Source organism: Coptis chinensis, chromosome 5 (assembly GCF_015680905.1).
Source record: "Coptis chinensis isolate HL-2020 chromosome 5, ASM1568090v1, whole genome shotgun sequence".
Lineage (NCBI taxonomy): Eukaryota > Viridiplantae > Streptophyta > Magnoliopsida > Ranunculales > Ranunculaceae > Coptis > Coptis chinensis.
Genome location: NC_141460.1, coordinates 71,201,253 through 71,227,600, shown reverse-complemented (window position 1 = coordinate 71,227,600; position 26,348 = coordinate 71,201,253). Strand labels below are relative to the sequence as shown.

The following is a 26,348-nucleotide window of genomic DNA, read 5'->3' as shown; positions in this document are numbered from 1 at the left end:
ATAGTAACATACTCATTATGACCGTCAAAGAGTACCGAGCTCCATCTTCATTTTATGTTTTAGCTCTTAAAACTGGCATAATTGTTCATACTCTTACCGATTTTAAAAATGAACAAGTGTTACCCAATTATACTGCCATAGTTAGACTCAAAAAAAAGTTAGTTATGTCTCGATTTATCATATAAAAACAAATGAATGAAACCCGGTATATCTTTCCGCACCAAAAATTGTTGAATAAACTTGGAATCTGATTGCTCATTCATTGTTTACTCCATATAAGTGTGATGTTCTATCTTTATTGTCTAATGGGCCTTGTTAGACCAACTTGTCATATATTGGTTTGGCATCCTCGTCATTTTGTTTTCTTACCTCGCAGACATTTTTTGGTATGGCAACCTGCCGCTTCTACAAATGATTTTGGGAAGAAAGTATACGTTTAATCAAATTGTCGGTTGCTTACTTGTGGCAGTTGGTGTAGTTGTTGCAGTAACAAGGTATGCATTTGGATCTCTTTATATAGGCATTCGTGATTTTGACTGAAAAGGCTCTGAAGTTTGAACGCATTTGCTTTTCCTGATTTTTTTTTTGGTGTGATCAAAGAAGTTAATTCACGAGTGAACTTGAACCTTGAACTCCTGGTAATCACTAGAGCTATAGGAGCTACCAAAATAATCTTGGTAATATTGTGAATTTCTGTAGATAGTGCAGACATAATCAGTTGATTCAAGTCATAACCAACACCCTTCAAATAATTGATTTTATATTTTTAAGGTACATGGAACTTTAAATGTTAAAGAACTAAAGACAACTGAATCCCAATACTAGCTGGGGTTGTTAACATTGCTTCTTTAGGCTCTTGCTTTTCCTTGGGATTGCATTTATTTATGTAGTTATGACTTGTGAGTTATGATCTCTTTCAAGACAAGATACTACAGCTAGTAGTGAAAGCTACCAATGTTTGAAGGGTCTAATTTTGATTTATTTATTGCTTCCGTGTTTATTAAGGGATGTTGAATCTGCTTATAGTTACAAACTTTGATATTAAACTTACAATTTTAACTAATTTGATGACACCCTTTTCTTAAACCTCCCCCTCCCACTTTCTCTTTTGCATCTTGTGCTAGTTACTACTACTATGGAAGTTGGTTTGAATTTGTTAGGTGGTTCTGATGCTGCTGCTTCTTTATCAACAGTTTCAAAAGCTCAAGTACTAGTAGTTGAGCAAGCTACTACTGACCTTGACTTGGGTCTTGGTTTGAGTCTTTGTAGTAGTAGTAGTAGTAGTAGTAGTAATAATACTAATAAGACATCATGGATTGGTGGTGAATATGGAAGAATCTTGACTGCTAAAGATTTTGGTTCTTGTATTTCTTCTTCTTCATCATCTTCCGTAATAATAATGTTGTTATTAATCATCCTTGTTCACTTAAAACTCCCTTTTACGGTACTAAAAGACCTGGCAACATCCACTGGTTTCTTCTTCTTCTCCAAATGGTGTCGGGTAAACTCATTTTCCATTATTGGTTTTCTTTGCTTGTCAAGAGTGTTACTTTATCATCTCAGATTTTGCTTTCGGTGTTCATAAATTATTCTTATTTTTTCTCGTCTTGTGTGATTTGTTGATAAGATATAATAATTTATTTTTATTTTTGTTTTGTTTTTTGCCCAATCTGAAATTTCCTATTTTTGGTGTTTGAATGGACTTTTTTTTTTTAGGTATATTGGAATTACTAGTATTACAATATTAAAGACTCTTAATTTGTTGGTAGCGAATCGAGGTTGTGGGGTGGCCACCTATTAGGACTTATAGGATTAACAGCTTGGTTAATCAAACCAAGAATTCCTCGGTCGATGAAGACAAAATGGTCATTGAGACTAATAAAAATAAGGATGTTACAAACAAGAAATCTGATGAAAGAAACAACAACAATGGCAATGTTCGAAGAAAGGTCATCTTGGGAGTTCTCTGTTTGTCAAGGTTAACATGGATGGAGTACCAATTGGGAGGAAGTTGAATTTAAATGTGCATGCCTTCTACGAGACTCTTGCCCAAACATTGTAGAATATGTTCTTCTACACAAGTACGACCATTCTTTGCCGCTACTACTACATCGACTTCATAGGTAAGTCATTGTTGTGGCTTGTAAATGAAATTATTATCTTTGAATCACTAAATTGCTAGCTCGCTAGTTTTGATTTTGAGTTGTTCTCATTGCACCATTTCAGCCGGGTTCCAATAGGCCAACCAGTGTATATCCGAGCTTTCTCTGCGGGTTGTCATACCTGCATCCTCATGGACAGCGGTGCCCTCATGTACCACAGCCCTCATGGACAAAGATCAACACTGCCCTCATGCTCGTGCTCAAGATCCTCCCGATCCTCAACCACGGTAGCTAAAATTCGCAGCAGCCCCCTCATATCGAAGCAACCCGTGTGGTTGTTTATTCCACACGGGTTAGTATGCAATGTGTAGCACGTGGTCTGTTTATAGTTACAAAATTGGATGCAGTGAACGTTATTATGGAAGTGCCTCGTAAACTACTTGAAGTCATGTTTGATTTATGGCATCTTCGCCTTTTTTTCATTCTTTTCATTGTTATCTTCCCCGTAGGGATCCTTCAACAAGACGGGGTTGGTGGTCTCTTGAATCTACCAAGGTATTCTCGACCTATATACTCTCGAGAATTGCCGGTCTTGACCCTAAATCTGTTTACGCTAAGGAACCAAGAGAGTTTACCAAGAGTGTTACCGGATGGTATGTTATATATATTATGCGATCTTTTCTTTGTCTATATTTCGTAGGGTCAAGACTTTCTTTGGTAACATTTTGTAGGTTTACTAAAGGATGGAATATTGGTGGAAGGTTTGTTCGGAAAGATGTGGAGCGACTAATCGGTAAGTATACGGAGAATCAAGAAAAACAAGTAATCGGAAGCCTTCTTTAATAGGGCAAGTACGGAGAGGCCGGTACAAATTTGATTTCTTGTGACGCTTATACGAGCGGAGCGAGAATTCTCGGTATTATGGAGATTGATTTCTAGTTGAACCTTAGAATTTTGACCGATATGATACAAGATTTTGCAACGCGTGCTCTATAAACTAACTGCACTAGAATTTTTTTTTAAAAAAACGTACTAGATTCAAGTAAAAAGTACAAATAAGTAAACTACTTGAATTGGCGGAATTGAGATATCAAAACTTAGAACTAATGTTCTCAAATTTCAGCAGCGAGAATCAGCTACTTGCTCAAACAAATGCACGATAACAATAGTCGGTATGCTTTACCCCTTCTTTTTATATGTTTGGATTACTACGTTTGGCGATGGATGTAACTCTACTTTTTATTTGATTTTGCAGAACGCACTTTCGTGATAAAGACAGGGTAAGCATTTAATGTTCTAATTTCTCTTTCTTTGGATCACATGCTTTTAAGATATTGGTTTATTAATTTTGTATTTTTCATTTACGATAAAAGTTCTCCAAAGATGAGCTTGGCAGTAAAGGAGCTTTGCTTATAATAAAGGATGTGGAACTTCAGTCGAGTCTTGCTTATTATACCCCTCTGTTTTATGCTTTTCGGGATCAATTTGCCAATATTGTGTAGTCCCATTAACATAGAATGCTTGTTTCACAGAGAAAGTAAAGAAAGAACCAGGTCAAATGCCTCAAACAACTAAGGTATTTGTGATTTTAATAGAAATTAAAAGTTGCAACAACTACGGGGTCGATATAAACACTGGTGGAATCATAGATACATTTGCCAACATTGTATGGGAACCTACTGTTGTTAAGGTATTCAATGTTCTTTCCCATGTTGTTTTGTTCAGTTTCTTTTTACCTACATTGGTCGTGGATTGCAAATGTCTCGGATAAATGCTATAAATGCGACAACAGAGGCAAAATTTGCCTAATTCTAAGTGTGGACGAGACCGTGAAGAACCCGAAGGTAAGGTTTTCTCCAAATAGTTGTATGGACGTTTGTAGTGTTATCTATCAAACATGTTACACTCGGCCAAAAGTTCAGTGTCTTCATATCCCAAGAGTTCAGTTGTTCAGCCTTCTGTTATTTCTTTTTTCATTCCACTGTGCCATCCTTGGTAGTCATAGTGTTTTTAATTTTTCTTTGCATTGTTATTTTCTAATGGCTATTCATTGTATTGATAATCCAGTCGGAGAGTGCACAAGGAGATGCTACTGCTAGAGCGATGGGTTGAGGGCATGGCGGGGCAGGTTTCTGTGGCCGTGGAAGGGGAATGCGAAGGTGTTGAGCTTTTTGGGTTTGAAGATGCCGAGGATTTCCTAGAGTGAAAGGAAGATTTTGAAAGCAAGGGTGGTTTGTTTCGTGGGAAGTTTGTTTTATGTCCTTAATTTTGTTTGTTTCAGTTTGGAGTGAGTTTGTAGCTATATATATATTTGTCTAAACCATTCTTGTATTCATTGGTTATTGTAGGTTTAGCTGGTCTCGCTACAAAATATGAGAAATTTTTTTTTTATTAGCAACCCATCAGCAACGGTTTATAACCGTTACAAATGAATTTTAAATTATTTTTTTTTAAATTAACTAACAACTTTGCAACGGTTACAAACCGTTGGTAAAAATTATTTCTGTTTGCAACGCTTTTTAAGCGTTGGAAATTTATGTTTGCAACGCTTTGAATTTCTGTTTGCAACGCTTTTTAAGCGTTGGAAATTTCTGTTTGCAACGCTTTTAATTTCTGTTTGCAACGCTTTTTAAGCGTTGCAAATATTTCCAACACTTTACCGACGCCATATTTGCAACGCTTGAAAAGCGTTGCAAAAATTATTAGCAACGCTTTTTTGCCGTTGCAAATAGCCTGTTATGGTGTAGTGACAATAAAGTTGTTAAACATGAACGACCCTAAATAATTGCTTTGATAGTTTATATATTTCACTCTTCTTCAACAAGTATTATTTGGTCATACCCGTGCACAATGGCTTTTTATTATTTATGAACAAAACCATGCATGATCTTTAGGCACTTTTGCACTCTGTGCTTCAAAGTCAAATCAATAAGTGGAGTCTCCGGTATTTATATTCCAGGCCTCATAAACCTACCAGTCAATATCAGAAGGCATGTCGAAGTTTACGATGCAATTTATTTTGTTCAAAAAATCCCAACCAGCAATAAATTCCATAATTAGTGCTCACATCACCTAAATTTGCATACTTTAATTACTAATCTTCATATATTATTACAATTACAATATACTATGTAATAAATTTGTTTGTCATGTACAAAGCAGGTGCATCTTGCTAGTTATAGATAATGGTTTTTGCTACTTACATTTTTCTCGTTGCTTCAAAAGTAAGAATATGCTTCTATTTTTACTAGTTATGATATTTTATATATTAATGAAGTACAAGAATTGTGTTAACAAATTATCATATGGCTGTTCCCTTTCCAGTTTTCTAGTGTATTTTTTGTGTGTGGATTTTTCCGATTACAAATCTAATTGATGGAGCTAATGTCATATACTCATATGATCAAATGATTATAATCCGCTTCAAACTTTAGCTGATTAGAACCATCATCAGTTGTTTCCTGTACTTGTGATCTTACAATCTTCTGTGATATCGATCAGAATCACAACAACATTGGATATCACAATCAGCACTCCAATTTGCGATATGAAAATCAGTCGTCTTATAACTCAAAACTCTAACATTATGCAGCTTATCCAAATTAAGGAAGAAAAAGGAGGAGGAAGATGTGTTGCGACGAAGAATCCAATCCCAGTACTTTGAATGACTAAGATAGCAGTATAGTGTTGGAATCTCTAAGTGTATTTCGAAATACTTGTGAGTGTGTGCAAAGTGGAGGAGATGAACCATATGTGTTCTCTCCACTTTAGTGCATAGTAGATAGTCCCACATTGGTTATCCACCACATCGGGTAGGGTTCGGGCTTGGGCTTGGGCTTACTGTTGTGGGTAGTGGTTAGACCAATAGCCTAAACTTGTTTTGCCTTTTTCTTGAGCAGCAAGTTTCAGTGTTCTATTAGGAGTTGGTCTCTCTTCCTCCTAACCTCTATAAATAGGACTGTGAGTCCATAGAGAGAATAGACTTGATCAGAAACTCAACTCAGAGAAACAGAAAACTCAAACCAGTCCTTTTCTTCTTCTCTTCTTCTTCTGTCAGCCGCCAGAGAGAGTTATATTGCTGTTCTAGAGGGTAGTCTGTTCTAGTGCAAAGTCAGGCTGCTGTTAACCATTGAATCCTGTGAGGAAGACGCCACTGTTGCCTTTTCGCACCATTGGAAGGGGCTCTCTTTCCTTAAGGACGGCCTAATCCGCACCTTGGTTATTCCCGCCATTCTTCTTTGTCCTTGTTTCTTCATTGCTCTTGTTCATTCGTTTCTACTTTAGTTGCTGTGTTCATACAACTATTCTAACAATCTTAAGGAAAGAGTTTTGTAGTAGAACAAAGGAGAGTGCTTTAATACGGCAATCAAAAGATAAGTCTTTTACTTTGAATTATTTTTGTGTTATTGTGTTATAACTTTAGAAATTTTCTAATAATTTCGTTTTTGTTAGGGAAACCAATTAAAGATTCAATATTTATTGATCTTTTGTGGTTTATCAAACCCTATATGGTTGTAGACCTTTCTCCTACGTTTGTGGGAGTCAAATATGAGATTTCTATCAAGAAAAACGTCAAAGTTCGTCTTTTTGACTGCTGCGTCACTCGTTACGGAAACTGCTATAACTTTCAGGTCAGAACTCGGCTTTGCAATCCTCTTTTTGGGTTGAAAAGCTGATTCAAAGAGCTTTCCAGTGGTATAAGGCTTGATACCCAATTCTTCATGAGCTGGTTCAGAATTACAGTTCTTTTGAACTGTTTTTTCTAGGAGGAAAAAATATGGTAATCCGATTTTTTCAATCGGTTAGGTATCGTATTCTTTCACTCTTTGCAATTCTTTTGGTTTGATTATATGGTGATATTCTTGCCTTGAGTTGCATGCTAGTTTTTCTTAGGAGGGAAATCCCTAAGCTTAAACTTCTTTAATAACCTAGTCAACAAATTATAATGTGTTTATCAATCGAAGAATTAATTGGTTTGACTAGAAGTAGTTTGATATTAATTTTCTTTGTACATATGTAGATGTATGTAGATGGTCTAAGAGAGACCTTAAGATAGTTAATATCAACCACACTCAAATCTTGGATAATAATTATAATGTATTCAATGCATAATTGCTTATCTTTATTGAGTGAACGTGTTGTTAGACGATGGTTATAATTGTACTGTTGTGAAAATACATGTTAGATGAAGTAACTTGTAGCTTATATCCAATATAGCATATGTTAAAGTTGTGTAGCATGCTAGTTTTGGATATTAATCATCGTGGATTTACTTTAAACTTGATAATAGTTTATTGGTAAATTTTTCTAGTTGAAGACATTAATGGATTGAGCCATTAGATGTTGTGGTAGTACTTGAGGTCTTGTTGATAGGGTATTCTATCTTACTTGAGCTCATATAAAAAGAGGATGTGGAGTCCTCAGTTGTTTTGCATATTCAGTGGCTAGATTTGCTTAAATATTGTATACTACAGTTAAAGTTTACTTTTCCTGAACCTATGATATGATATTTACCATGTTTGGCATGAATGCATTATTTAACATTGACATGAAGTTTAACCATGTCATATATTATTAAGTAATGAGCATCGTTGTCTACGAGAGGAAACAATATGGGAAACAATCAATATCCTCTTAAACCTAATTTAGTCAAGGAGATGTAAGGTAATGGTTTGTCTTCTTAGACAATATCCTCCTGTGACTATTTTAGACAAGGAGATGTAACGCTTGTAGATTGTCTTATTAGGCATTATCCTCCTATGACTATGGATAAATAGCCAAGATGATGTACAAGTGCGTGGATTGTCTCCCTATGACAGTTGGAATGTTGAATGATGAAAAGAATGATGATAATGATATTATCTCGGGTAAAACCTTTTTCATCTAATTCTTCTATTCTTTAAAATTCATTTGAATCACTTGTGGATTTCCTTTCATATAGATAGCATGAACATAATATGACTATGTTTAATATGATCTAGAATCATAGACTTGAGTAAAGTATATTCTTGTCATAAGAGTGCATTTTATTGTTGTTGTTTCTTTTAGTGTTTGTAGCGGTATAATGTGTTTTGCATATAAGTTTGATTAGGTTGAGTAACCATTGAACTGTGGGGGGTAGTGACCCATATGCATGACACTGTTTTACCATAGTTCATCTCACAAGATAATTGGAAAGACACTGAACTACAAAGTATGGAAAGGTCTTGGGCCTATCCAAAAATGTTTCAAAATGTGGGGGGTGTCTTGTCAAGGCTATTGTGAATGAATCTAAAAGAAATATATATATATATATATATATATATATATATTTTTTTTTTTAGACCTAGAATTATCAAGTAGATGTTCATTGGTGAAACTCATAATAGTGATGTTTGTTTTCAGTTGTCATGAGTGATAACAATTTTGTAGATACCACACTATTATTGAATGTCTTATATGCTAATTTTATTTGAGGTTGTGCTTTCTGAGAAATTGGCATAGAGTGGTTGAATGTTCATAATGAACTACATAAGATAATCCCATTATTTCTGCACAAGAAATTTGAAAGACTATCAATGAGTATTTCCACCATTAACGGTGATGATGTTTATATGTTTCTTAAGGAAGATTCATTAACCTATAAGGAAGTTGTCCAATATGAGAAGTGTCTTTTTGAAGGATACAACTCCTCTAAACCGGACTCTTGATTTATTGGGGATCTATAGGTTGAATTGGATCTTCAAGAGAAAACTAAAACGTGATAGTTGTATTGCAAAATACAATGTTAATAATAATAGTCAAGGGGTTTCAATCAGAGACAAAATTTATACTATTTTGAAACCTTGCTCATATAACTAGAATTTCTTCTACATAATTCTAAAGACTCTAGTTGAGTAGTTGTCGGAACTACAATACCAAGTAGTACCAGGTGATGAGCTGAAGGTATACAATTTAGTTAAATCTTTGTATGAGTTGATTCAAGCGCCTATAAATGGCATGAGCAATTCAACAACATATTAGTGTCATATGGATGTCAAAGTACCGTTGTTGATTAAAAAAAAAATGTACTTTCTTTAGAGCAAAGCAAGACATATGTGTTAATCTCTCTTTGTTTAGATGATTTAATATCATGAGTGCTAGCATTAAGAAATGTGTATGAGACAGAGAAATTCCTATTTGAAACACGCCATAAACCGTCATTGAAAATGATAGTTTATTATGTTGTTAAACTCATTTCAGAATCGCTATATTCAGGTTGTCAAGATGTTGACGCGTTTGAATATGGTTGAAGGACACAGCCGCACCTTAAACCCGGACCGGCCGGATGGTATAGGGGAATTTTGGGCACTACAGAATTGAATGACTGGTGAATATAGGAATTAAAACTCATGCTGGTCTCATTATATTGTTATAGCACTTAGTAGAAATATTTTTCATTGAAAAGTATGGGTATTATGATAGTAAGCATGTGTTAACACCTTTTGTGGCAAATATCCATCTTATGAAAAATAATTTCCTTGTGTTTTCTCATACTAAATATGTCAATATCATTGGTAGCCAATTGTACTTGATGGATAATGTATGTGAGACATGACATTGCCTACATTAATGGCATACTGAGCTGATAACCCATTGTGTCCTTATAAGGAACTTTGATGTATATTGTCAGATTATCCAAGTACTATAGCAGAGCCATTGATTATGGACTGATATTTAGTAGATTTCCATCATTGTTAGAAGGGTAATATGTTATAAACTGGATCCAGTAATGTTTATGTGTTTACCTTTGGTGGAAATTGAGTGTCTTGGATATCATCCAAGCTAATCGCCTTAGAAAAGGCATGTGATGATGCTGAGTGGGTTAGCAACCTCTTGGCAAATCTTCCCATTGGCTCTAAACAGCCTCCTGATGTGTATATGCTTTGCAACTGTCTCATTGCAATAGCTAAGACATGTTATCTTATGTGCAATGGGAAAAGAATACATGTAAGTTGAGATATAACTTAATCAAGCAGCTGCTAGAGATTATGTTAGGTTGGACTTAGTTTGGCCACATGTCTAACCGCATTCACTTCTTTGGAGGCAAGTGGTTATCGTCGAGGGGATGGGACTTTTGCCTTAGATAGAGGCTTACAATCGACGGCAACCCCACCCATGTGATTGGAGATCCCATGAATTAGGTTCAAAGGGAAAAACAAGTCACCTCGCCGCTCACGGTATGCTATTGTCTTTCTTTGAGACGTCCCACCCTATAACTAGATAGCATTTTTGTATACTTTGTATAACTTGAATTGCAATGAGAAAGGATGAGTTATTTTACTCTTATTAGAATCCATAGTCCATTTTTTATAATGAGATAGTGTATTTTAACTCGCAAATGTACACTTGATGGATATCCACCTACGTGAATGTAGAACTGGGTCGGTTCTTATGAGTATTCATGCAAGTACTCTAGAGCATTCATGGAACACAGGCAAGACATGAGGGCCAAAAAGCGCAACACCGCAATCGGCATATAATGAAAGAGCAATGTGGGGTGCATGTCCTCTATTTTACTACAAGGGAATGTTGGTTCAAAGATTTTTAATCCACCACTTTCACGTATTATAAGACATGTTACCCTATGACCGGTTCAAGCCCGAAAAGCACCAATTATCTTATGCATTGTTTTTTCGATTCTCTCGGCATTTCGTTAACCCTTTTCTTTTTTTGTAATATCCTATTCCAAAATAGTGGGGACTATTAGTATTTTGAAATAGTGGGGATTGTTGGAATCTCTAAGTGTATTTCAAATACTTGTGAGTGTGTGCAAAGTGGAGGAGATGAACCATATGTGTTCTCTCCACTTTAGTGCATAGTAGATAGTCCCACATTGGTTATCCACCACATCGGGTAGGGTTAGGGCTTGGGCTTGGGCTTACTTGTTGTGGGTAGTGGTTGCAACCAATAGCCTAAACTTGTTTTGTTTTTTCTTGAGCGCAAAGTTTCAGTGTTCTATTAGGAGTTGGTCTCACTTCCTCCTAACCTCTATAAATAGGACTATGAGTCCATAGAGAATAGACTTGATCGAAACTTCAACTCGAGAGAAACGTAAAACTCAAACCGGTCCTTTTCTTCTTCTTCTTCTTCGTCGGCCCTTGAGAGAGTTATATTGCTTTTCTAGAGGGTAGTCCGTTTCTAGTGCAAAGTCGGTCTGCGTTAACCATTGAATCCTGTGAGGAAGACGCCATCGTTGTCTTTTTCGCACCATTGGAAGGGGCTTAATCTTTCCTTGGGGACGACTTTAATCCGCGCTTTGGTTATTCCCGCCATTCTTGTTGTCCTTGTTTCTTTAACCCATTCTTCGCTTCTTCGTACGTTTCTACTTTTTAGTTCTTTGTGTTCATACAACTATTCTAACATATAGTACTACACTTTCATCTAGATGTACGTGTTTCGTCAGTTACGCTGAATAATAAACGTCTGAATAAAGCCAAATTGAAGGACAAGACAAATCGTCGATCAAACTAATGGACCAAGTCATTCCAATAATTCATTGCATACTAGCCTATTGTTTACACTTCACAATAAAATATTGTAGCTTCTTAAATCCAGTAAACCAATTGGAGAAACGAAAATATATATTTCAATTCCATATTTTTAACACTTCGGAAGTGTATCACCAATTCACCATCACATGGACTTTGTCCAAGGATCATTCAATGGTTGCTGACTTTAAGAAATCACAATATAATTTTCAAATCTCGGGTCAAGTCAGTGGAGTATTGGATGGAGGATACTTAATTAATAAACTATGAGCTTGATTTCAAGTTTTCACGGCAATGCCATCCCAAGTTCATTTATAAATAGAAACCTTATATATTCATCATCAATTCACTTGTACGTTTCAGAAACCATCTTATTCATCTCATCCATAATTTCCTTGTTATTTCCCAGTCAGTAACCAAAAGAACATATGGGTGTCACTGGTTTCACTGAGGTGTTAACTTCAACCATCCCTGCACCCAAATTGTTTAAAGCTAGCGTTATTGATGGCTATAAACTAAGTCCGAAGCTTATGCCTCAAGCTATAGCTAGTGCATCGATTGTTGAAGGCGATGGAGGAGCCGGAAGTATTAAACTAATCAACTTTACTCCTGGTAAGTTGATTTTAATGCACATTTAGAAGTTTGAAATACTAGAATTATATTGATAGATATATGTTTCGTATACTTTGATGGCGATACTGCAGCAATGCCCTTCCCCTTTTTGAAGGAGCGCATCGATATCATGGACAAGGAGAAAATGGAATGTAAAATGACATTGATAGAAGGTGCACATATTGGTACGAAACTGGAATGGGGTACGATCCACATAAAGGTGGAGTCTACTGACGATGGAGGAAGTGTGTACAAGGCGACTTGCGAGTTCAAGAGCCTTGGTGACACTGACTATACCGCGGAAGAGATTCAAGTAGCAAGGAGTCGAATTATTGGAATGTTCAAGGCCGTTGAGGCTTATGTCCTTGCAAATCCCGATGCTTAAATCCAAATTTGAACTGAGTTGCTCAACATGTTGCTTCATATCTGGCATGTAAATAAGAGCATGTTGTTGATGGAAATAAGAGGATTTCTCAGAACGTCTTTTTGTTTTTCGTTTTAAATGTATTTTGTCAGCCAATATCCCAATATTATATATTTCGGTGTGGTATTATGGTTAGCGTCAGACACATTGTACCAATGTGTTATGGATGATGACTTTATGAGAATGGAGATTTTTTTTTTTTCCTGATTTTCTGAAGGTGTTGATAAGTCCAAGTACGACTCAAAGTCCTTAAATTTTACGCTTATAATTTTTTTAGCAGAAGCATTCATTGGCAATTTGTCAATTTCATACTACGGAATTCCGAAGGCGTAGACAATGCTATGCACATTAATCAGAAAATATAAGGTAAAAAAGTGCTACTCATGCAGTCATGCAAAAGAAGATTATCTCAAATGGAAGAAGCAAATAAACTGCTCGAACAAATGACAAAAAACTACATTCAAATTGGAACCATAGTTCGAATTATCGATGCTGACCATTGAAATCTTAGCATGTACACACATGCTGTTCGGCAGTACAAATAAATCCAAAAATTGGATACTAATTAAAAATACTGGCACTCTGAAGTGATTCAAGTGGCAAGGAATCGAATTATATATTGGAATGCTCAAGGCTGTCGATGAGGCTTATGTCCTTGCAAATCCTGACGCTTAAATCCACATTTAAACTGAATTGCTCAACATGTTGAATTCGTATTATGGTATGTAAATAAGAGCATGTAGTTTAAAGAAATAAAAGATTAATTCTCATAACGGTCTCTTTCTTTATAAAAAATGTTTTGTACTGCCAATATATGATATCTATACGTGGAGTTATGGTTCAACATCACATATAATTGTACCAAAGTGTTATTATTATTAGAATCCGAATTTGTTCACTAGCACTTCTGCTGGTAGAATTCACTAGGCGTTTCCTAGTGCCGCGCGTGTCTTAATAAAACTCTCATTTTTAGTTAGTTTTCTTTTTTACATAAATTAATTAAAAAAATATAACGCAATAAACCAAAAAAAGAAATAATGATTTTTTTCAAGATTATCTCCCCAAAATAGTGCTACTCTCTCTCCCACTTTCCTTTCCTTTTACCTTTTTTCCTGGTGTTATTATATATGGGCTTTGAGATTGAAGATATTTTTCTGATTTTCTCAGTCTTCTAATTCTGCTTGGAAAAGTTTAAGCATTATTCAAGTCCTATATTTGACTCTTGGAGTGTTTTAGCAGAAGCATTTATCAGCAATATATCAATTTCAACAATATAAAAAGAAAAGTATAGGCATACGCAAAGAAAAGAATTTAATGGAAAAGGCAAATCAACAAACAAATGGTGACTTAATTGAAAAAGCACCCAGCACTTAAAAATATAGATGATGACTTGATCAACTTGACTGCCGGACCCTTGAAAGTTGAAATCTCAACATGTTGACACTACATATAATCTCCTTATAATCTCCTTGGTGTCAACTGTCAAGTTTCAGTTATTATGTTTTTAGATGAATTAGTAGGGCTTTTAATGGGGATGCATATTTACTAACAGCATGGTCATACCATCAGTTAGAAAATTTTGATCTTCCAAGTTGTATGCTAAGTTCAAACTGCATTCTTATAGTTGTTTGAAGGTATATTAATATAAAGTAGTATGATTTGCATTAAAAAAAAAACAAACAAACAAACAAAATAAATCCGAAAAAGCTGGATGTATATCCATATATATTGACACTACAATCAATCCACTCGATCAACTCATACCGTTTGATAGTTCGCCAGCATTTTGTACTATGATCCAACCAACCTACAGGGGACATCAAGACCACTAGACCAGTCACGCCCAACCCAAACTAAACCACTTTCATAGTTTCATGTATTTCAGAGTTTAGGCTAGTTTTCAGAGGTTGAACACTTCAACTTCTAGGTTTTTAAGCAACAACCACACTTTGAAAATTCTACAAGTCTTAAGTTCAAAACTCAACTCATCCAAATTATTCTCCCTTATTCTATTAGCTTTAGAGTTCGAAGCTCTCTGAGCTCCACAAAAAAAAAAAAAAAAGAAACAAATTAACTCACAAAATTAACACAATAGAATTAGTTAGAGAAAGGAAACACACAATGTGTGTAAAAAATGCACAAATAATATGGATGCCTATTTGTATGTTCAAGTGGTTTTTTAGATATGTACATGTATCACTATCAAATATCAATACTATCGAATCAAATATTCAATACTAAGAGCATCTTTAGGAGAGAAACCAAGAAAACACCAAAAATTTTAACCAAACCAAACACCAAACCAAAAAAACACAAACCAACTTCAGGTGAAATATCAAATATTCAACATCAAATGACGTGGTTTTGGATAAACTGCGCCGTACAGCCCACGCGGCTTTCTTAAAACCACGCACTGAAGCCCATATTAAAAGTTCAAGCCCACACGGTTTTCCAGAAACCACACGGTGTTTGCAACACCGCGTGCTATATCTATATAAACATGACCAAAACCGCGCAGTTCATTCATTTTTAACTTTTCTCTCAATTCATAAACCCTCTCCTTAGTAAAAAAAACAAAAACCTACCTAAACTCTTGATTTTTCAACCTTTCGACGATGATGATGATGAGTATTGGCAGTACACAAACGACATTGGCGATGAAGTACAAGACGGTGGGGGAGAAGAGCCCGAGGATGTCGCGACCGACTGATAGACATCCCTATATACTTAAGTATCAATTGAACGACTTCGATTGGCAATTTAATCCCGATGAAACACTTGATATGCAAACTGCGTCTTCTACACGTGATACAAAACACGTGTCTAGTGCAGTGCCTAATTCTCAGGTAATTAATTAGTTTTGATTAAATATTTTGAATACTATGCATTAATTAGTTGAGTTAGACCAATTAATTATTTATCTTATATGCATTATTTTTTTTTTCATAATATCAGCAAGTTATTGACTACCGAGTTAGATCGGCTTTACTTGGTGTTAGAGAGTGGTGGAAGGTTTTAAAGAGTTTGGATGAGTTTGTACATATTAGTGATAGTATTTTGTATACACCTTTGAGTCTTTTGGTTGATGTAGATTATGATATAGATTGGGCAGTGGTCATAGCTTTAGTAAAAAGATGGTGGAATACAACTCATACATTTCATTTTCCTTATGCGGAGTTAGGGTTCACACCACTAGACTTCACCATGATTTCTAGGTTGAGTATCGGTATAGGCCAACCGATACCTTTTAATATAAATTATGAGAACATTGTTAGTATGCTTATGATTTATCCTCGCTTGGATACGGATACTTATGATTCTTCTGGTATTAAGGTATCTCATATTAAGACTGCATACATGGAACCTCTCTTGGATCTTAAGACACGAGCGGAGTTAGCTTTGACTGTTCTACCTGATAGTGAGGGTGTTGATGTGTATGTTAGGGTTTTTTTATGTTTTTTATTGGGCATGTTTTGTTTTCAAATGGCCATTCTACGGTACGACTTGGATATTATGCTTATGTTTCTGATTTGCATAATATGAAATATTATGACTTTGGTAGCTCAGTATATGCCACATTGATAGCGGCGTTGGACAAATCTTCACAGACATTTAGAAGAAAAAGTCATCAGATTGTAGGATTATTCACAAGACTTTTGGAGATTTGGTTTTATGAGTATTTCCGTTGTCTTTGTCCTAACATAGACATAATTGATGATACTCACCCTAGATTTGCAAGTTGGTCAGGGCCTCACTTGACTCGTAACAGAGGGCAGATTAGAAATAATGTGTGTATGGCTCGTGCTTAGATTGATATTAGATCATTGTCATCTATTGAGTGGAGACCTTGGCGTTTGTCTACTGCCTTTGACGATCCTTGTCACACCCCGAATTTTGACAGAATTCGGAAAAAACAATATTTGTTCTCGACTCTTCGATTTCTGAGGTGTGACGCACTCTCCACTTCCAAAAACCCATAAACAGTTTAAATATGCGGATAATTAAAAACTAATAAAAATTTCAATTAAACAAAAGTCATCTTCATTACAAAAATTCACAAATAAGATTAGGTTACAAATCTCTTTTCAATAATTCTTTATTTAAAATTACAAATGAAAATACAAATAACATTGTCTCAACTGAAAATCTATATCACCTCAAGGGAAAACAAAACCTATCTTGAAATGCGAAGCTAACGCAAACCACAAGCAGCAACCAACCTTCTTCAACACTAAACCTGTCAAGACTTATCAACTATGTTCATTTAATGAACACACCCGATAAGCAAACATGCAAATCGGGTCAGCATTATAAACAATGCTGTTGTGAGTAGCTCTAAAATACAATATATACTTGTATATATACATACACAATCCATAAGGCAGTTAGTTCCTCCACTGAGGCGCCTTAACTTCCAACAACTAATACAACATCCTTAAGTACAATAATTAAGGCAGGTAGTTCCTCCACTGAGGCACCTTAACTTCCCACTAACCACACAACAAACTATACGCATAATAAATAAGGCATGTAGTTCCTCCATCGAAGCTCCTTAGGTTCTAACTAAACAAATAACCAACCAAGCATATTATATCCGTACCGCATTTTATGCTCAATTACAGAGTGGGTCGTCTCTGCCCAAGTAATTAGTTTGACTCACCCTTCTGCAAAGCCATATACAGTTATTTAAAGATATATAGTTAACCAATATATTACCATAATTATATTATTTAAGGTTTTCTTTGCGTCCCTAAAATCACGTCGTATCTATGTCTTACCTAGTTTCCCCGGCTACCACAATCGCTTCCCAATGCCGAACATGTACATCCACATGCCTCCCCTTACATAATGAACCACTCCGTGCGTAACTACCCTGAGCGGGATGCCGCACACCAGGTAACCCTCACACGAAAGGCATTATGTAAGTACTGCCATTATACGGTATAAAATATCGCGCATCTCGTTCTAATTTTGCGAACGGAATAATCAAGCCACCATTCGGCTACGCCAGAAATGCCCGAAGGGCCATTCAGATTCACTGAAATGTCCGAAGGGCCAATTATATCACATACGCCTATGAGTTGTGGTAGCTAGGTTCTAGGATTTTTCGTTACGTAATTTATTCAGGTGTCCTACATTTATATCTCAGAATAATTCTTATTCTATCTCATGCCAGTATACTTAATTGTACTGAAGCTCAACGTTTCTCGTTATAATACAATCCACATTATCACGTGCCAATACTATTCATTGCACGATATCCAAATATCTCTATATCAAATCTCGAAACTTATTATTTCACGTGCCAATTATATATTACACTACACCATATGGAATATCTCAAGCCTTCATAAATACTACAATTCATTTAAGTAGCAACTCATAATAATAATAAATTATGAAATCTATTCGTTCAATATACTTATGTGAACTCAAGTCACCCTCAAAGGCACGTATTATTTCTATTTGTGCACAATATAAATAGTATATAAATAATTAAAATATAAGTCCATTCCACCAAATATCAAAATGAAACGACTTTAAAAGAAAGAACAACTCAAGTCCAAATATCACGCATAATTATTTGAGTCCAAATCACAAGTCTTATAAGAATTCCCCTCTTGTTACGTGCCAATATTTATATGTTTTATACACTATTCACGTCAAATCTTAATTAGATAATGACAAACAAAGTTATACAATTTTTTATAATATTTTATTACTACATTTGTCCATATTCTTAAATATGTGAAAAACTGGAAAAAGTCAACATTCCACAGTCAACGGTCAACAGCCAACAGTCAATGGTCAAAGTCAAAGTCAACACCTCATTTCCATGTTCAACAGGTTTAGGGTCATAGCCATGGTTCATGGCTAAGGTCAAAGGTGCATGGCTCAAGAGCTCATGACTAAGGTAATGGTTCGGACCCAACTAGCCAAGCCCAAACCCAAACCTTAGAACCCGGCCCCAAAAGTCTAAACATTTAAAGGCTCACCTTGACCCATTCTAATTTATATGGACCGGCCCAAAATAACAATAGAACTGGCCCAAACAACTAATGAAACTGGCCCATAGAAACAAATGAAATGTTGGCCCAAACAAAAATATTAGAAACTTAGTTTCTGCCCAAAGAACTAAACTAACTAAGCCCAAGCCCAAGAGAAACCACAGGTCGTCTTCTTCAGCTGGCTTCTTCCTCACAGCACCTTCGCGAATTCCGGCCACCACCAGCCACCATCCTCCTCCTTCTTCCATTCCAGCGGTTTGACTCATCCATCTTCCCATACCAACCAATCCCGATTCCCCTCACCTCCAAATCTCGACCCCCAACCGCCATTGACAGCCATTACCAACCCTTCAAAGCTCCGAACAACACCAAATCTCCAGCACAAATCAACTAATAAACTAGTCTAGATAAAAGCCCCACACTTTAATTAAACCCAAAAATAGCCCAACCGAGTTTTTCTCAAAACTCTCCACCGGCGCCATTAACGCCTTCCAAGCTTCAACATCCCCAACATTAACAACTAACATCAAAACACTTAACCCCCACATCAACCAACAAAAACACCAAATAACAGTTCAAAACAATATATCCATACCCCCATAGTATCACAGTAACGCATACGGATAGAGAAGGATTCATTACTTTGGGGATTTAGCCGCCAATAACAGTTAAGCTTCAACAAATCAAATTCCAGAGCTTTCAGTAATTAAGCAACTTAATATAAGGACATCTAACCAGTTAACCATTCGGCAGATTAAGAAAATAAGTGAAACAAAAACTGAACGGAAAACTCTCGCAAGAAAACTTTTTAGTCGTAGCCGTGCAACTCCAGTTTTCGGTGAAAACGAAAAAACATAACTACTCACATGTATTAAAAAACACAACGAATCCCTCGTAGTCCGAATTGTCGCACTCCAACGCTCTAGCAATCAAGCTTTTTATCTCCGCCTCTATTTTTATTTTATTTTATTATCCAAGAACCCTATTCTCTAGAACAATATGAATATATACTTGGGTTTGAAACCTAAGCCCAACACAGACTCGAGCCCAGATATCAGGCCCACATATCCCAAATCCAATCCAGTGAATTTTAAATAAATAATTAAATTAATTAATTAATAAATAAATACGTATTTTAAATACGTGCGTTACAATCCTGTTGTGCGGCATGCTTGTGTTTTGTCACGTCACAAAGTTGTTTTTGCCTCACGTGATTGTAAGGTTTGGTACTGTGGCGACAGATGTTGGAGACAGTTGACTAGACGTTATGGAGTTCCATGTGCTCCCATACCAGATGTTAGTGATGCTAAGTCATGGAGTAGAACTCAAGTTCATGAAGTTCATGGTAGTGGTGGTCCTTGGCCAAATGCGTCTTCTTTTGTTGTTGAGCAGAGTGTTGATCAATATTATAGATGGTGGAACCGTGTCTCCATGGGTCCGTTGTTGCCCCATATTGGTCGGGCTAGCAACTTCGAGTTTGTGGGCATAGAAGGGATGAGACGTGAGTTAGGTATTCCTCATCCGCCACAGCCTGTTTACAACCCACAATCTGTGAATGCATATCATCCAGCTCCCATGTCTGCCACTAATCCTCAGATGTTTGTCGTGTGTGGACCTGATGGGGAGGCTACTTACATTTCCATTCCTGAGGTGCCTCATGCTCATTTCTATGAGTTAGAGCTGCAGATTGATCAGTATATCATGGTGAGTTTAGTTGTTTTATTTATCTTTTTCATTATATATATATATACTCACACTGTATTTTCTTGGATTTTCAGGCTGAGGTTTGGGATGGAAAGATATAAGAACCAGGTTCTTATGTTTGATGGGATGAGGACTGCCGTGTATCATTATAGCCAAGCAAGAAAGGAGGCATATTCTCAAATATATATATATCAACAATCCCACTGTGCGTATGACGAAACTCAAAAAGCGTATGAGGATATTCATTAGGTGTACACGAAACAATATCAAGGATATGAGGAACTTCAGGCTGAGGTAGTTAATTAACCTTCGTGCAGACAGAGAAGATCTTAGTTCTCAGGTTAGGAACTTAGAGGAGCAGCTTCGGAATATCCAAATAGAAAGAGGAGAGTCATCAAGTGATAAGGGGCGTAAGAAGAGAGCTAAATAAATTTTATGTAATATGATAGGTTTTGGATCATTTTAGATACATAATCATAATCATAGATTTTGGATCATTTTTATCATTTTGGATCATAGGTTTTGGATCATTTTTAGATACAATTGCACAATTCCTAATTTATTCAATTGCACAGTTCTTAATTTCTTCAATTGCACATTTTCTAATTTTTAGATAAAATGCACGCGGTTTTGGATAAACCACGCCATAAAAGTCCAAGCCCATGCAGTTTTTGCAAAACCGCGTCATAGAAGCCCAAGCCCATGCAGTGAAAACCGTGTGAGATTTGATACAACACCATAGCTGGAACTAGGGGTGGGCAATGGGCCGGGTCGGGCTAGCCCGGCCCTAAACATTTAAAGCCCTTCAAATATTAGGGCCGGGTCAGCCCGGCCCTAAAGTCAGCATAAAGCCGGGTCGGGCCGGGTCACAAGTCTAAACCTCAAGCCCTTACCCTACCCTAAGCCCTCTTTAAAAGCTTTAGGGCCGGGCCTATATATTTTCTTTTTTTTTACTACATCAATTTTAAAACTCATTTATATTACAAAAATGTACAATAATCTACAAACTCAAAGTCCAACCAATCTAGTAATAATCTTGTATAAGTCCAAAAATTTAAAATGCACATCCACAATCTAATGAACTGAAGTACATCGAGAGTTCGAAATTTGTTCTTCCTTGTACTCAAACCTCACTAAAATTACATTTTAAATTGAAATACATAGACAAATAATTATATTATCATTTTAAAGGAAGAAGTAATAGATATAAAGAAGAAACATAATAATTTTGGTTAAGGGTCATGGAAGTTGTTAAACTATTTGTAATATCATAAATTATTTCTATAATAGATTCAAACAAATATAATATTACCTTTCTTCTAATTTAAAAGTGATTCAAGCTTTGTATATGGAAATGAAAATATTGGCTTTTGAACAAGTGATAGAGAAAGGTTTGAGATTACAAATGTCATTTTTCTGACAAAGGTTGTTGTTTGGTTTCTATGTTACAAATGTCTACTCTGTATTTTGCTTTAATGGTGTGGAAGGAAATCTTTAGTTTTAGACTTGGCTTGGATGTGAATAAAAATATAATTTATAAGAAATAAGTGAAAAAAAGAAATTGATCGAGAATAATAAGTTATGGACTTTAACTTGATGATCAAAGGAATAAAGTCTTATTTTTTATTAGGCTAGTGCTCATTGTTCTTCATGGTTGTTAAGTTGACAAGTTTTTGTTATATAAGACAAGTTATTGGAAGTACCCTTGGGTGTAAGTGATAAATTACAAAAGACAATGTTATTTTAATTGAAAATATTTAACAAAGAGTTAGACAATTATGGTATGTGTATTTATAGTGAAAGTGTGAAACATGGCCGGTTAGGGCTTGGTTAGGGTCGGGCTAATGAGGGCTGAATTAGGGTCGGGCCTATATTTTAGAATCTTAGCTCTAGCCCTACCCTAGAAGGCATTAGAGCCGGCCCGGCCCGGCCCTAAACTCTGTGAGGGCTTTAGTTGTGAGGGCTTTATAGGGCTTAGGGTCGGGTCGGTCAGGGCCGGGTTAGGGTCGTTAGGGCCAAATTCCCACCCTAGCTGGAACCAAATTTTGGCCGATTTGGTGTTTTTTTTTTTTGTGTTTTCATCAATATTTGTGTCTCCTGAAGATGAAAAAATACCAAATTATTAGTAATTTGGTGTTTGATACTAGGATAGTATCTCACCTAAAGATGCTCTAAATACTATCTAATCAAATATAAACTAGCTTAATCATCAGCTGTGATCATCCACCAACTTCAAAAAACCACCAAGTAATTAAAATGGTATTGAATTAAAAAAAAAAAAAAAAATCTCTTGTTCTCGAGGTTTTGTCTAAGACAAGTATCTGCACCAAGTAATTAAAATGGCATTGAATTAAAAAAAAATCGCTTACTTGCTTTCTTTGTTTCACTAAATACCCAAAACGACCACCACTACAACAATTCAATATATAATTTTGGTAAACTTTTTCATTGACAAAATTCACAGTGAGAGGATAAATCTTTATAACTAAACAAATAAATCATTGGAAATTTTGACACGATAATAAAAAAAAAAAAAAAAAGTTGTATGATTTAGTAAATTAGTTGTATGAAATGAGAAGTTGAGAACAATGAGAAGTAACTACAATAGTTTATATAGTAAAAAAAATCAATCTAAAATTACAAGTTAGGTTGAACCTTTGTTGTAAATCTAAACGTGAGCGGTTAGCCTATGTTTGAGGGTTTGACCAATCAGACCATCGCAGACTAAAAAATTAAATTAAGTAAACCGCTAATTTCTGAGGGTTTTAAGTGGAAAGCTAAAACCCTTGTTGTTCTCTTCACATCAAAATGACTTCACTCTGCAGAAAATTCGTAAACCATCTCTGGCTTTCAAACCACTCAAAAGCAATCTCTTCACTTGGTACTCTCTCTCTCTCTCACTCTCATTTTTAGCTTTATACTTATTTCTCTATATTAGAACTACATTTTTGTTTGTGTTTAAATTGGAATACTATTTTTTATAGCTATGCAAAGAACTTCAATAAAATGGAACTCAAATGTGTCATTCAATGATGACGATAACAATGCTGCGGAAGTAGGCTATGATGAGTTTATTTCTAACAAGAAAGAGTTAGAACCACAAGGTGTTGATCCTAAAAGGGGTTGGGGTTTTCGAGGTGTACATAAGGTATTTGACATTATCACTCAATGGAATGTTTTTATTTTTTTTTGTTTTTATGTAAATTTGATGGTTTTATGTGTAGGCAATTATTTGCGGTAAAATTGGACAAGTGCCGGTTCAGAAAATATTGCGGAATGGGAAGACGGTAACGATATTTACGGTGGGAACTGGGGGTATGTATGATCAGAGGATTTTAGGTGCTGAAAATTTGCCAAAACCAGCTCAGTGGCATCGGATTGCTGTGCATAATGAAGAGCTTGGGGCTTATTCTGTTCAACAACTAGTTAAAGGGTATTGATGATTCCTTCCTGTATATTTGAATTAGTTGTGGTTGTTAAATTTTAGTAAGGAATTTGACTGATATGCTACTTTCTCTTTTTTGAGTTATTTAGCTCATCGGTTTTTGTTGAGGGGGATATTGAAACTAGAGTTTATAATGACAGCATCAATGGTCAAGTGAAAAATGTGCCCGAGATCTGTGTGCGACGTGATGGTATGTTCTTATTTATTTGTTATCTTTTAATGTACTGTGTCAAGTCTATGTGTCACAATTCAATTTTTATGCCTATATATTCCTTTGAATTATTTCTTTGTGGTTCGTGTTGAGTCTGCAAGTTATGTTCCGCCATGTAGTTATCCAGGAGATAACTGCAAGCTTAAAATTACTGAAGTTCACTTAAATGTAAGATGCTCGAGTGTAACGCCTCTTCTCTCCTGACAAATGAGCTTACATTGCCATGGACATACTTTAATTTTGATGCCAGTAGTATGTCGCTTAACTTTCTTATTCTTAAAAATCTAGCATTGTGTTTTAATATCCTTGTTTTTAAAGAGCTCAAATTTTCTGAACACCAAACGCGGCCCTTTGCTCACACAGTCACACCAACCAATAACCACAAGCACTGTTGTGTACCTGAATAACTATTACATCAACACTAGGATCATTAGCAAGAAGCTAATGACTTATTAGTTATTCATGTCCCTAATACCCTTTGTACTACTGGTTGTTAATAGACACTGCTGGTGCATGGTGCTGCTGCATCTGGTGCATGGTGCTGGTGGCTGGTGAGGTGAGAAGAGAGTGGAGATGAGACATCAAGGGTTTTGACCTTTAACAAAGAGTGTAGAGGGAGAAAGAAAATCATTAATGCGTGCACCGTGCTTCTTTTTTCTTCCTTTACTTTTTCTTTTTTGTTATTTCCCGCAACCTGAAGGTTGGGATGCACGTCCTAAACTGCATCCATTTCACCAGCTCAAAATTAGGTGTGTCCATGCTTCAGAGGTACTGCCTATCTACCTAGGACGTAAAACATCAAAAAAGAAAATATACACCCTGACCAAACCACAGTAAAATCAGTACCCATAGTACAAAGATGAAAAACAGAAGGAACAACAAAACAAAACAGAAGAGGAACAAAAACATAAAGTTGAACTTAATGAATGTTGAAATCCAAATTGACTCACTAGATGCTTGTGTACCTAGACTTGTCGATGGAACTCTACAATGATTTGGAAAAGATAAGTTTGTCCATCTATGCATAAAAGTTGTTAGTCCTTGGAGTTCTCTTTCTCAATTTCTTTCTTACCACATTTGTGGAAAACATACTCAGAGAGGTCCTCTTTTTTCCTTACCTGAACTTAGGCTTTCGCTTTATTACTAGGGCTCAACGTGCGTTCATGTGGGTAGTTTATATATCTTGCAAGTAAATTTATTTGTCCAAAATATTCCTCTGGTGGCGCAAGATTCTTTGACCTGATACCTCAAGTTGCTCCTTGCAGGAAAAGTTCGTTTGATAAAAACTGGAGAAAGTGTCAGCAATATATCCCTTGATGATTTAAGTAAGGGCCTGTCCCCAATATCCTATAATGATATATTTATTTCATGTGAAATATGTATCGAGTATTATTTTCATCAAAACGATTCTTAACGTCTTACTTTGTAGTTGGAATATACTTACAATTTCTCTGTTATTTGCAGAAGATGGATTATTCTAGTAAAAAGAAAAGGTGGACATTCTAGTCACTGAAAGGATGTGCAAGATCATGGAGAATTTATTCTTGCAAAAGCAAGTCGCGTGTAGCATCAGATTTTGTAAGAAATTTATACCTTAGTTAGTTTAATTGTTTGAGTGATGGGGCTCGTAGAGCTGTGCATTGTTTGCCATTTTAGGCCAAGTAATCTGTGGCATTCTTCTCCTCTTCTGTCGAATTGGAAGAGGAAAAGAGTTGACATTCTGAAAATGTTCCAATGATATACTTCTCATGTGTTTGGTTCTTTTTATATTCTACCTGCTTAATTGAATATTCACTGTCGTCCTAATTGAAGACTAGGTCAGGTTTTCAAATGTGTTAAAAGTTTCTAGATATTCATGTAAGTAATGTGGATCGTTAACCTTGGATTTCCTATTGGGTATTTTACATTTGGTGAGGATCGTTATCTCACTACCAAGCCAGTCCGATGATTCTAGCTGGCCAATTGATTGGTTCCTTCTTAAGTACTTCTAGTATTATATCGTGAGCTATCTGATTACTTAGCAGCTAGAAATTACAGACGCTTCAAAAACGATTCAGTGCTCGTATTTGACACTTTTCAGAGTGCAGCACATGTAAATATGGCTTAGACATGTATCGGACAAGCCAAATAAGTATCCTAACACAGCGTCGATACGACACAGAAACAGTAAAGACTCCTTCAACATTAAATCGGGAATATGTATGTAACTGACCATAAGCTTTAAACTCTTGGTTTTCGTGGATTCTCACTTTTCAATTGAACAAAGAAAGTGAGAAAAGAAGATACTAAGCTCAAGGGTAGCCAATTTGAAGGCCTTACCATTTATGGATGGA

The 26,348-nt window shown here is 35.9% G+C and overlaps 3 protein-coding genes across 3 annotated transcripts; all 3 read left to right on the top strand.

Annotated features, from left to right (window-relative positions):
• Nucleotides 1-1,135: 1,135 nt before the first annotated feature.
• LOC147498695 (uncharacterized) lies at nt 1,136-2,015 on the top strand. The gene is made up of 2 exons (XM_086563320.1): nt 1,136-1,390; nt 1,770-2,015. The coding sequence occupies exons 1-2, from the start codon at nt 1,136-1,138 to the stop codon at nt 2,013-2,015; spliced, it is 501 nt and encodes a 166-aa protein (XP_086419446.1).
• Nucleotides 2,016-11,947: 9,932 nt separating this feature from the next.
• On the top strand, nt 11,948-12,854 carry LOC147498694 (major pollen allergen Aln g 1-like). The gene is made up of 2 exons (XM_086560621.1): nt 11,948-12,223; nt 12,316-12,854. Exons 1-2 carry the CDS (start codon nt 12,040-12,042, stop codon nt 12,606-12,608), a joined length of 477 nt encoding a protein of 158 aa, XP_086416747.1. The 5' UTR covers nt 11,948-12,039; the 3' UTR covers nt 12,609-12,854.
• Nucleotides 12,855-22,937: 10,083 nt separating this feature from the next.
• On the top strand, nt 22,938-25,805 carry MTSSB (mitochondrially targeted single-stranded DNA binding protein). Its single transcript, XM_086559063.1, has 6 exons — nt 22,938-23,240; nt 23,344-23,507; nt 23,584-23,792; nt 23,894-23,994; nt 25,281-25,340; nt 25,480-25,805. Exons 1-6 carry the CDS (start codon nt 23,168-23,170, stop codon nt 25,494-25,496), a joined length of 624 nt encoding a protein of 207 aa, XP_086415189.1. The 5' UTR covers nt 22,938-23,167; the 3' UTR covers nt 25,497-25,805.
• Nucleotides 25,806-26,348: the final 543 nt, after the last annotated feature.